General features: G+C 45.4%; 1 protein-coding gene across 5 annotated transcripts in view; it reads right to left on the bottom strand.

Annotated features, from left to right (window-relative positions):
- The window catches only part of hmcn1 (hemicentin 1), a 545,704-nt gene that overhangs the window by 255,479 nt on the left and 277,202 nt on the right, over positions 1–13,023 (bottom strand). For all 5 annotated transcript variants that reach the window (XM_059647829.1, XM_059647834.1, XM_059647832.1 and 2 more), the window contains one exon: positions 12,600–12,754. In XM_059647829.1, the coding sequence (XP_059503812.1) occupies positions 12,600–12,754 (155 nt within the window). The remainder of the gene's footprint in view (positions 1–12,599; positions 12,755–13,023) is intronic.

The following is a 13,023-nucleotide window of genomic DNA, read 5'->3' as shown; positions in this document are numbered from 1 at the left end:
ATACCAGTGGTAGGCAATAACCATTGTCAACAAGTGAGAATCTAATCATTTCCCCTCAGCATTCAATGGCATTACCATCACTGAATCCCCTGCTAACAACATCCTAGACGTCACCATTGACCATAAAATAAGTCCAACATCTGGGACCCCTGCAGCAAATAACTCACCTCTCAAATGCCCAATGTTTATCCACCACCTACAATGCATAGGTCAGAGTGTAATGGATACCCCCCCAGATGCCTGGATGAGCTCCAACAACACTCATGAACCTTGACAACTTCCAGGACAAAGCTGCCCACTTGATTTGCACCCAAACCATCAGCTTAAAATTTTACTCCTTCCACCACCAATACACAGTGGCAGCAGTATGTACTATCTCCAAGACTTACTGCAGTAGGATCCATCAAGGTTCCTTCAACAGCATCTTCAAAACTTTGGGTCTCTATTACCCAGAAAGACAAAACCACCAGATGCATGGGAACACCGCCATCTATGAGTTCCTGTTCAACCCGCACACCATCCTGATGTGCAACTACATCACTGTCACTTTGCTATCAGTAAATCAAAGATCTGGGCTTCACTTCCCAACAGCACAGTGTTTGTCTGTACACATAAACTGCAACAGTTCAAGAACAGAGGTCACCGCTACTTTACAAACGGTGATTACAAATGAGCAATAAATGCTGGCAACCAGCAACTACTTTTCATGAAAGAATAGAAAATCATTTGGGGGATGAGTTTATTGCTTGGGGTGGTGGGCCGATGGTAATCCTACCTCAGGAATTCAAAGCCAATTTACAAATTGGTGCTGGGTCTTTATGGTCAGTATGGATATCCTGCCTGGGAGAGGCTAAAAGCTCTCCAGTACTGACAGTACCAGCTGTAGCCACTGACAGTACTGCTCTCGGCCCAGTCTGAAGATTCCCTTTGGAGGAAATGAAGGTAAGTCAACCTGGTCAAGGACAGTCAGGGAAGGCAGGGCACAAGGGTTCATTTTAAGAGACATGCAGAGATCTTCACCCGTGCATCGCCCTGACTGTCTTCAGATCCCTCTTCTGGAGATGGGCTGCTACTGAGCCACGGGTTGCCTCCACCTCCCAATAGTTTGAATACCAGCCATGACGGGATGAGATCCAAAGCAGTCATTTAAGGGCCTCAAAGGCTTCCAGGCAGAAAGACCAGCCTTGACGGTTCCCATCCTGTACTTACTAAAGGGTTCTCCATTAAACAACTTCCAACTTGATTACTTAATGAATATTTGAGGAATAAGAATCCAGTCATGTAGTGTTTTATCACAATGTAAAAACAGCTTAAATTACTTCCCTGTTGTGGTGCAATTGTGGATACATGGGAGGTCTGTCTATACATTATTCTGACCAAACAAATATTTTAATTGGTTCAATGATTTACAGAACCTGAATTTTACAATGTGTCACACCAATTTAGTTTTGACTGTACACTTGCACTAGCTTTGATTTTTTTCTTCTAAAATTGGTGCATTTCCTGTAAACACACTGGTTGAAGGAAGTTAGCAGCCTTGACCTGTCCGTCTTCCCTGGACTGACCCATCCCCTCCCTACCTCCCCACCTTTACTCTCCTCTCCACCCGTCTTCTTTACTCTCCATCTTCGGTCCGCCTCCCCCTCTCTCCCTATTTATTCCAGTTCCCTCTCCCCATCCCCCTCTCTGATGAAGGGTCTAGGCCCGAAACGTCAGCTTTTGTGCTCCTGAGATGCTGCTTGGCCTGCTGTGCTCATCCAGCCTCACATTTTATTATCACTGCTACCATTACTGATGTGTGTCTGGAGTCAGAAGACAGCCTCAACTCCAGCCATATGCGCATATGCAGTGCCACTGATGCTAGAGGAACCTTTGCCATTTATAGCTTCACATGACACCCTACTCTCCTGCTTCCCATGTCATTCACAGTGATGGAATGTATTGCTGTGCAGAAGTGAGGGGTCCAAACTGCAGTGTGTTTGGACTGAGGCAGTGAACAAATCGCAATCCCAGGATCTGAATTAATTTACAATATTTGACAAACACTTATTTGATTGATCCTGTTCTTTGGTACCTGCACTTTGCTACATGCCTGCACAGTCATTTGCAGCAACAATAACAACTTTTTTTTCAACTTGTTCTTTCATGGGATGGTGAGCTTTGCTGGGATGGCCAACATTGGTTACCTATCCATTATTGGTCTTGAACTGAATAGCTTGCCAGTTCTGTGGAAAGGCCACCGGACCCAAAATATTTACTCTGATTTTTCTTCACAGATGCTGTCGGATCAGCTGAGCTTTTTTTTTTCAGTTCCTGACTTATCACATCCACAGTTCTTTTGGTTTTTATTTCAGTTGCTTCGCCATTTAATTTAAGAGTCAACAAATTTGCTGTGGGTTTGGAGACTCATGAAGATTTCCTTCCCTAAAGAAAAGTACTAATGCTGATGGATTTCTGTAATAATTCTATAGCAAACAGTGATAGTTTCATGGTAACTGGACTGAGACTACCTTTACATTCCAAATTTTACAAATTTTAATTGCACCAGAAGTCTTTTGTGGGATATGAACCCATTACCTTGCACTAATGAATTACTAGTTCAGTTACACTGCGATTTTGCCATTCTCCCTTTGCATCGATCATTTGTAGCTAAAGTAGTACAATTTTACTAATTTAAGAAGCAGTTGTAAATCTGCACAAGAAATGATGTTTTTCCAATTGGGTCTTTAAAAAACTTCCAGGATTTTGCCTCAACCATTCTACTATCTCACATATTATTTGCTCTGTGAAAATCAAGTCCCTGATACTAGTTCAGTGATTATGTTTTATTAGTTTGAACCTACATTTCCTCATTCTCAATATTTTCCCCCACTCTGACCTAACTTCTCTCATCAGATTTTGTAACAGTTCACAATGTTTACATTGATATTCCAGAGCTTAGAATTTATTTAATAGCCTTTTGTATTGACCTTCAAGATTAGAAACTAAAGGCACATCATTCCATAATTCCCCGCCGTCTCCTTACGTTAAAAATTTCTCAAAACAGTCGAGGGGCTTCTACTGAATTCCTGTTCATTGCTTTTTATTATGACATTTTATAAGAGATAACCTTCAAACTTACACCTAGCATCCAATTCTCTAAGTTGACATGGAATGCTAGTGTTGGTAATGAATCTGTCAAGGTAGGTGCCTACCTCTTTTATTTCACCATTTTTGAATATCTGTACCATATTTGCCTCTATCCAGTGCTATGTACCCATTTGCTCTTCACAATATTCAACAGCTTCTGAGAAATCCATTAGTCAGTCTCAGCCTTTGGAGGTTAGTATATCTATCACTGTAATTTCAATTGTGTTAGCTTAGCTTTTCTCGGATTACTGATTTTTATCTAAGTCATTGATTTTATTTAGGTTATCCTTGCGAGAAGAGTTTCCATGTTACCTACTCTAACCCTGTGAAAATTACAGAGACGCTTTAGAATAGATAGATAGAAAGCTTTATATCATGTGTTTAATGTAAAGTTTAAACCTAATACTATATTGTCTATAACTTCCACAATTTACCTGGCTGCAGTCTTACTAATGTGCTGCCGAATTTTCTTCTTACTACTACATTTTGCTTCTACTGCAGTGCTGTTTCTTTCCCCACAAGGTCTTTCTTTGCTCCCCTGACCAATGTTCTCAATGTTCCAACAACGTGGAGGTACCAGCCTTGGACGTGAGCGCACAAGGTCAGAAGTCACGTGACACCAGGTTATAGTCCAACAGGTTTATTTGTAATCACAAGCTTTTGTTAGCACTGCCCCTTGGTCAGGTGAAGTGAAGAAAAGCACACGGACACAGAATTTATAGGAAGAGACATCAATGGGCAGAGTGAGCAGAAGATCATACATGTGGTGGGAGTGGAGTGTCGATATGTTGAATATTAAATCTCTGCAGGTGATCAAAAGTGTCAGACAGTGTGAGTAAAGTGTCAACAGCTGAATAGTAGGTGAAGGGATGACCAAAAATCCGATTAATCGAGGCAAAAAGATAATTACAGAAGAATTGAAAATAAGGTGGCACTGGAGATAAACCAAATGGCTTGAATAACATGATAGGTATAAGAGTCGCATGCTGAAGGTATAACCTAAGTGACAAGTCATCCAAAACTGTTCAAGCTAACTTAGGTAGAAACATCATAAGTAATCAAGGTGGTGGTGTCAAAACAGGACAGTAAAGAAGAATTGACAAACACAGAACAGTATGGTACGTTTACATATAACACAATATGAATCCAAGGTCATATTTGAGGCCATCTTCATGGGTACGGAGCTTAGCTATCAGTTTCTGCTCAGTGATTCAGCATTTTTGTGTATCTTGAACACTGCCTTGGAGGACACTTACCCAAAGATCGAAGGCTGAATGTCCTTGACTGCTGAAGTGTTCTCTAGAGGGAACATTCCTTGTTATGCAGTGTCCATTCATCCACTGTTATAGTGTCTGTATGGTCTCACCAATATAACTTGCCTTGGAGCATCCTTGCCTACACCATGTGAGGTAGACAACATTGGCTGAGTCACGTGAGTATCTGTTGTGTACACGGTGGGCGGTGTTTGCATGTGTAATGGTTGTATTCATGTCAATGATCTGACATGTCTTGAGGAAGCTGCTGTGGTAGAATTGTGTGGTGTTGTGGTCAATGTTGTCCTGAAGGCTGGGTAGTTAGCTGCAAACAATGGTCTGTTAAAGGTTTAGCAGTTGTTTGAAGGTGAGGTGGGGCTTATGGATGATCTTGACGAGGCACTCATTGTCATTGATGACATGTTGAAGGCTATGAAGAACATGGCGTAATTTCTCCATTCTGGGGAAGTACTGGACAATGCAGGGTACCATATCAGTCATATCCTGTGTCTGCCTTCTGAGGAGGTCATTGCACTGTTGCAGGTCGGAACTCACGATCGACGAGTTGAGCATCGCATCCCGTTCTTATGAGCGTGCCTTTCAGCATCTTTAGGTGTCCATCGTGTTCCTCCTTATCTGAATAGATCAGGATTTATAGGGTACGGCTTCTTTAACACGTTTAGGGTAGAAAATGCTTTTTTTCATTCCATCTGATGAAGGTGCAGTGTTTTGAAAGCTTGTGATTTCACATAAACCTGTTAGACTCTAACCTGGTGCCATGTGGCAACTGACAACGTTCCCAATTGTTAGCAGCTAGCAATAAGTGGCATTTGTACTGAAGACAATATTGGGGGAGGTGGGGGAAAGGAAGGAGTGAAGTGAGCAGATAGGTTGGACTGGCACACAGAGAGAGATATAGAAGGGGCAGGTAAACATGGACAATATGGATAGTAGGCGAGGATGGGAGCAAAGCTGAGCAGGTGAGTGATATTAAGAGTTAAGAGTAGGAGAGAATGGGTAAGCTTTACTGAAAGCAAACCTATAAAATGTAATAATACACCTAGGAGTAGACAAGAATGGTGACTGTGCTAAATGTAACCCATGTCATAACAGGACTGGGTGCGGGATGTGTAAAAAGCATGGAAAGATGGAATCAGAGTGAAATCACTTCTATGGGATTGTACTACAGGCTTCCCAAAAACCAACGAGTGTGAGAAGGACACACCTCCTCCCTCACCCCCATCCCAGGCCTCAAGATGACTTTCCACATCAAACAGATGTTTACCTGCACATCAGCCAATGTGGCATACTGCATCCGCTGTGTCCGTTGTGGCTTCCTCTACATTGGGGAAACCAAGCGGAGGCTTAGGGACTGCTTTGCAGAACATCTACGCTCGGTTCGCAATCAACAACTGCACCTCCCAGTCGCGAACCATTTCAACTCCCCCTCTCATTCCTTAGATGACATGTTCATCCTGGGCCTCCTGCAGTGTCATAATGACGCCACCTGAAGGTTGCAGGAACAGCAACTCATATTCCGCTTGGGAGCCCTGCAGCCCAATGGTATCAATGTGGATTTCACAAGCTTCAAAATTTCCACTCCCCCCACTGCATCCCAAAACCAGCCCAGCTCGTCCCTGCCTCCCTAACCTGAACTTCCTCTCACTTATCCCCTCCTCCCACCTCAAGCTGTATCTCCATTTCCTACCTACTAACCTCATCCTGCCCCCTTGACCTGTCCGTCCTCCCCGGACTGACCTATCCCCTCCCTACCTATAATCTCCTCTCCACCTATCTACTCCTCATCCATCTTTGGTCCACCTCCCCACACCTCCCCCTATTTACTTCAGAATCCTCTCCCCATCCCCCTTTTCTGATAAAGGGTCTAGGCCCGAAAGATCAGCTTTTGTGCTCTTCAGATGCCGCTTGACCCGCAGTGTTCATCGAGTTCCACACTTTGTTATCAAAGACATGCTGGATGGTGAGTCTTGGAAGGGATTTATTGATATTCTAAGGCATGGAAATATGAAAAAGGTGTTGGGTGTTTTGAAATGCATTAAGTTAAACAAGTCTCCAGAACCAGATGGGATCTGTCCCAAAATACTGAGGGAGGCAAGTGAGGAAATTGCAGGAGCCTTGAACAGAATCTTTGCATCCTCTTTGGTAACAGGAGAGGTCCCAGAGGACTGGAGAAAAGCCAACGTTATTCCTTTGTTTAAAAAGGGCAACTAGGATATTTCTGGAAATCACAGGCTGATGAGCCTTATGTCAAATTGTAGAGACATTTGTAGAGAAGATTCTTGGGAATAGGATTCACTCACATTTTGAAAAATATGGACTTATTGCATTATGTGCAGGGAAGATCATGTCTCAAAAACTTAATTGAGTTTGTTTGAGGAAGTGACAAAGATGAGTCATGAGAGTACACCAGAACATATTGGCTGCAAAGGTCCTTTCGCAAGGTCCCTCATGGCAGGATGTTTGAAACGCAGAAATATAGAAGATAGGAGCAGGAGGCAGCATTCTTCATGATCATGGCTGATCATCCAACTCAATAGCCTAATCCAGCTTTCTCTTCATAACTTTTGATCCCGTTTGCCCCAAGTGCTATAATCTAGTTGCCTCTTCAATATATTCAATGTTTTGGCATCAACTATTTCCTGTGGTAACGAATTCCACAGGCTGAACACTCTTTGGGTAAAGAAATGTCTCCTCATCGCCATCCTAAATTGTCAACCCTGTGATGCCTGGTTCTGGACACACCCACCATTAGGAACATCATCCCTGCATCTACCCCGTCTGCTCCTGGTAGAATTTTATTAGTGTCTATGAGATCGCCCGTAAATCGTCTGAACTCTAGCAAAAACAATCCTAACCTCGTCAATCTCTTCTCATATGTCAGACCTGCCAACCCCAGAATCAGCCTGATAAACCTTCACTGCAGTCCCTCAAGAGCAACAACTTCTTTCCTCTGAAAAAGATGCACACAATATTCCAGGTGCGGTCTCATCATGGCCCTGTATAACTGCAACAACACATCCCATTCAAAAGATGGTGAAGTAACATTAGATCTATGATGAGCTGGTAAGCAGATTACAGAATTGGCTTAGTCATAAGAACAGAGTAGCAGTGGAAGGGTGTATTTCTGACTGGAGATCTGGTGTTTCGCAGATGTCATTTCAGGTACCACTATAAAATTCATACAATTTCAAGTAGAATGTAGTTGGCCTGATTAGCAAGTTTGTGGATGACAAAGATTGGGGTAGCTGTGGATGGTGAGAGGGATTGCCAGAGAATATAGCAGGATAGAGATAGGCTGAAGGCTTGGGCAAAGAAATGGCAAATAGAGTTTAGTCTACACAAATGTGAGATGATGTATTTTGGAAGATCTAACGCAGGGAGGGGAAGTACACAGTAAATGGGTGAACCCTCAACAGCATCAACATAAAGAGGAATCTTAGCATACAGATCTACAGTTCCCTCAAAGTGGCAACACAAGTGGATAAGTTGGTCAAGGCGGCATATGGCATGTATGCCTTTATTAGTCAGGGTGTTATTAGATTAGATTCCCTACAGTGTGGAAACAGGCTCTTCGGCCCAACAAGTCCACACCGCCCCTTGAAAGATCCCACTCAGACCCATCCCCCTAATCTACACACCACTGAACACTACGGGCAATTTAGCATGGCCAATCCACCTATCCAGCACATCTTTGGACTGTGGGAGGGAACCGGAGCACCCGGAGGAAACCCACACAGAGAATGTGCAAACTCCACACAGACAGTCGCCCGAGGTTGGAATCAAACCCTGGTCCCTGGTGCTGTTAGGCTGCAGTGCTAACCACTGAACCACCGTGCTGCCCCAGGAGTGGAGTATAAAAATTGGCAAATCACATTGCAGCTGTAAATAGCTTTAGTTAGGCCACATTTGGAATGATGTGTACTTTTCTGGTCATCACACTCCAAGGAAGATGAGGAGGCTTTGGAAAGGGTAGAGAAACAGTTTACCAGCATATTGCCTGATTTGGAGAGTATGGGTCATGAAGTGTGACTGGACAAACTTGGTTTGTTTCACTTGAACATCAAAGGATGAGGCAGTCACCTGATAGAAGTTTACAAAACTATGAGAGGCACAGATAGAATAGATAGTCAGAGTCTTTCTCCCAGGATGAAAATGTCAATTACTAGGAATGTAGATTTAAGACAAAAAGGAGGTATGTTTAAAGGAAATGCGAGAGGAAGTTTTTTTTTTACACAGAGGGTGGTAAGTTCCCAGAATGCACTGCCAGAGGAAGTGTTGGAACTAGATATTATAGCCACATTTAACAGGCATCTTGACAGATATAGGAATTGGCAGGGAATACAGGCATAGTGACCACACAGAGACAGAAGGTTTTTAAGTTTAAAAAGGCATCATGTTTTGGCACAGTTTTGGTGGGCCAAAGGGCCTGATCTTGTATTGTACTGTTCTTCGTTGTGAACTTGATGTTGAGGCCTAGAGGCTTCAGGGTCCCCAAGTGGAAAATGACATGTTGTTCTTTGAGCTTGCATTGGGGTTCACTGGAGCTCTGCAGCAGACCTACAACAGAAATGTTGCCGTGCTTGAAGCCTGATGTCATTCTTGCAGACAGAGGAGACCACATTGTGAACAGTAAATACAGTAAACTAGATTGAATGAAGTACAGGTAAATCACTGCTTCACCTGGGATGTATATCTGGCGCCTTGAATGGTAAGGAAGGAGGAAGTAAATGGACAGGTGTTACACCTACTGCAATTGCAGGGAAAGGTGCCATGGGGAGTGTGAGGTGGTGTTGGGAATGGAGGAGGACCCAACCAGAGAGTCGACCACAGTAGCTGGAATCCTTGGTTGAGACTGAAGTTGGATACTTCTGAGGTCTCCCTGCAGAAGGTGGCATAATCAGAACAGATGCAACGGTTTCCATTACGAACCCACTGACTCCCACAGTTAATAAAATGTGAGGCTGGATGAACACAGCAGGCCAAGCAGCATCTCAGGAGCACAAAAGCTGACGTTTCGGGCCTGGACCCTTCATCAGAGAGGGGGATGGGGGGAGGGAACTGGAATAAATAGGGAGAGAGGGGGAGGCGGACCGAAGATGGAGAGTAAAGAAGATAGGTGGAGAGGGTGTAGGTGGGGAGGTAGGGAGGGGATAGGTCAGTCCAGGGAAGACGGACAGGTCAAGGAGGTGGGATGAGGTTAGTAGGTAGCTGGGGGTGCGGCTTGGGGTGGGAGGAAGGGATGGGTGAGAGGAAGAACCGGTTAGGGAGGCAGAGACAGGTTGGACTGGTTTTGGGATGCAGTGGGTGGGGGGGAAGAGCTGGGCTGGTTGTGTGGTGCAGTGGGGGGAGGGGATGAACTGGGCTGGTTTAGGGATGCAGTGGGGGAAGGGGAGATTTTGAAACTGGTGAAGTCCACATTGATACCATATGGCTGCAGGGTTCCCAGGCGGAATATGAGTTGCTGTTCCTGCAACCTTCGGGTGGCATCATTGTGGCAGTGCAGGAGGCCCATGATGGACATGTCATCAAGAGAATGGGAGGGGGAGTGGAAATGGTTTGCGACTGGGAGGTGCAGTTGTTTGTTGCGAACTGAGCGGAGGTGTTCTGCAAAGCGGTCCCCAAGCCTCCGCTTGGTTTCCCCAATGTAGAGAAAGCCGCACCGGGTACAGTGGATGCAGTATATCACATTGGCAGATGTGCAGGTGAACCTCTGCTTAATGTGGAATGTCATCTTGGGGCCTGGGATGGGGGTGAGGGAGGAGGTGTGGGGACAAGTGTAGCATTTCCTGCGGTTGCAGGGGAAGGTGCCGGGTGTGGTGGGGTTGGAGGGCAGTGTGGAGCGAACAAGGGAGTCACGGAGAGAGTGGTCTCTCCGGAAAGCAGACAGGGGTGGGGATGGAAAAATGTCTTGGGTGGTGGGGTCGGATTGTAAATGGCGGAAGTGTCGGAGGATAATGCGTTGTATCCGGAGGTTGGTAGGGTGGTGTGTGAGAACGAGGGGGATCCTCTTGGGGCGGTTGTGGCGGGGGCGGGGTGTGAGGGATGAGTCGCGGGAAATGCGGGAGACGCGGTCAAGGGCGTTCTCAATCACCGTGGGGGGGAAGTTGCGGTCCTTAAAGAACTTGGACATCTGGGATGTGCGGGAGTGGAATGTCTTATCGTGGGAGCAGATGCGGCGGAGGCGGAGGAATTGGGAATAGGGGATGGTTCCATCCCTCACATCCCTCACACCCCGCCCCCGCCACAACCGCCCCAAGAGGATCCCCCTCGTTCTCACACACCACCCTACCAACCTCCGGATACAACGCATTATCCTCCGACACTTCCGCCATTTACAATCCGACCCCACCACCCAAGACATTTTTCCATCCCCACCCCTGTCTGCTTTCCGGAGAGACCACTCTCTCCGTGACTCCCTTGTTCGCTCCACACTGCCCTCCAACCCCACCACACCCGGCACCTTCCCCTGCAACCGCAGGAAATGCTACACTTGTCCCCACACCTCCTCCCTCACCCCCATCCCAGGCCCCAAGATGACATTCCACATTAAGCAGAGGTTCACCTGCACATCTGCCAATGTGATATACTGCATCCACTGTACCCGGTGCGGCTTTCTCTACATTGGGGAAACCAAGCGGAGGCTTGGGGACCGCTTTGCAGAACACCTCCGCTCAGTTCGCAACAAACAACTGCACCTCCCAGTCGCAAACCATTTCCACTCCCCCTCCCATTCTCTTGATGACATGTCCATCATGGGCCTCCTGCACTGCCACAATGATGCCACCCGAAGGTTGCAGGAACAGCAACTCATATTCCGCCTGGGAACCCTGCAGCCATATGGTATCAATGTGGACTTCACCAGTTTCAAAATCTCCCCTTCCCCCACTGCATCCCTAAACCAGCCCAGTTCATCCCCTCCCCCCACTGCACCACACAACCAGCCCAGCTCTTCCCCCCCACCCACTGCATCCCAAAACCAGTCCAACCTGTCTCTGCCTCCCTAACCGGTTCTTCCTCTCACCCATCCCTTCCTCCCACCCCAAGCCGCACCCCCAGCTACCTACTAACCTCATCCCACCTCCTTGACCTGTCCGTCTTCCCTGGACTGACCTATCCCCTCCCTACCTCCCCACCTACACCCTCTCCACCTATCTTCTTTACTCTCCATCTTCGGTCCGCCTCCCCCTCTCTCCCTATTTATTCCAGTTCCCTCCCCCCATCCCCCTCTCTGATGAAGGGTCCAGGCCCGAAACGTCAGCTTTTGTGCTCCTGAGATGCTGCTTGGCCTGCTGTGTTCATCCAGCCTCACATTTTATTATCTTGGAATCTCCAGCATCTGCAGTTCCCATTATCTCTGACTCCCACAGTTAGCTTGATTATACATCCTCACACCCTGCTTCCTGGAAGGACTTCATCCCATCATCCCAGCTCCTCCATTTCCATCACATCTGCCGTGAACATGCCACCGTCTGCAAGAAGGCCCCGGAAAGTCCACCTTTACACCAGAAATTTCTGTTTTTGTTTCAGATTTCCAGGATCTGCAGTTCTTTGTTTAGTTTTAATGTTCCTATATTCATGCCAGTGAACTCCTTTCCCTTACTACCTTCAGGATTAATATTTTTTAATTTTTGTGGAAACACCTCACAGTCAAGTAAATGGGAGACAGTATCAGAATGAAAATGTCAATGCAGCACTTACTGTCCCAATGGTAGCCTGAGTCTTTGTAACATCAAGAGGAAAAGGCTACATAAACATAAATCCATTGTGACAGCGGAACACACACAGTGGTTTGTCACTGTGTTTTCTTCAGTCTGCTAAAGCACAATCACCTGATCTCCTGCAGGTGACATCATAGGACATTAATTATTGTAAATAATCATGTCAGATTTCCTTCAAAGCATGTAGAGCTGAGCATGTCATGAAATGATGATATTTGGCCAAAATCCTGGCTACTTAACATGGTTCTTTTGAATTGCAATATTCAGCTAGATAGCCACATTTAGGTTCCCACACTCCTGTGATCTATCTCTGAAGTGTTGCAAAGAAAATTGATTATGTCAACCTTGCAGTTCAGTGAGCTAATGTAGAGAATAGAAAGAAGTGATAGAAATTCCCCAGAATTAACTATGACACATGATACTATCATGTGAATCAAGAGCAACAACCCGTTTGTTATCTGAGAAAAGCTGCACTTACCATAAACATGGAGCTTGAATTCTTTGAATCTTTTTCCTGCAGTATTCACAGCACTGCACTGGTAGTGACCTTGGTCAGATAGACGTGCACTCTTTATATATAGTACCTGCCCTTTGTTTTTTATCTCCATGCTGATGTCACCAGGGAACAAAAGCCTGTTGTGTAAATAATGCAATTTTTTCATTATTACTAAATTTTGCACAAACTGAAAACAAACCTTAATTTGATTATTGCATTTTCATTATATTTTGGAGGTCGGGGTAACATCCAAGGCAATGATTACTATCTGGTGTGTGACATATTTGCTGAAATTGTGCTCCATTTAAAATACAAAAATGCTGCAGATTACAGTCCTGGTTTTTATGGCAGCATTGCAGTGCTTCTGGTTGCTAAACCTGTCCTTTAAAGGTAACATATGAGAAAT

The sequence above is a fragment of the Stegostoma tigrinum genome, chromosome 8 (assembly GCF_030684315.1).
Source record: "Stegostoma tigrinum isolate sSteTig4 chromosome 8, sSteTig4.hap1, whole genome shotgun sequence".
NCBI lineage: Eukaryota > Metazoa > Chordata > Chondrichthyes > Orectolobiformes > Stegostomatidae > Stegostoma > Stegostoma tigrinum.
Note: the sequence above shows the minus strand (reverse complement) of the source record. Positions and strands in the feature narration are given on the sequence as shown.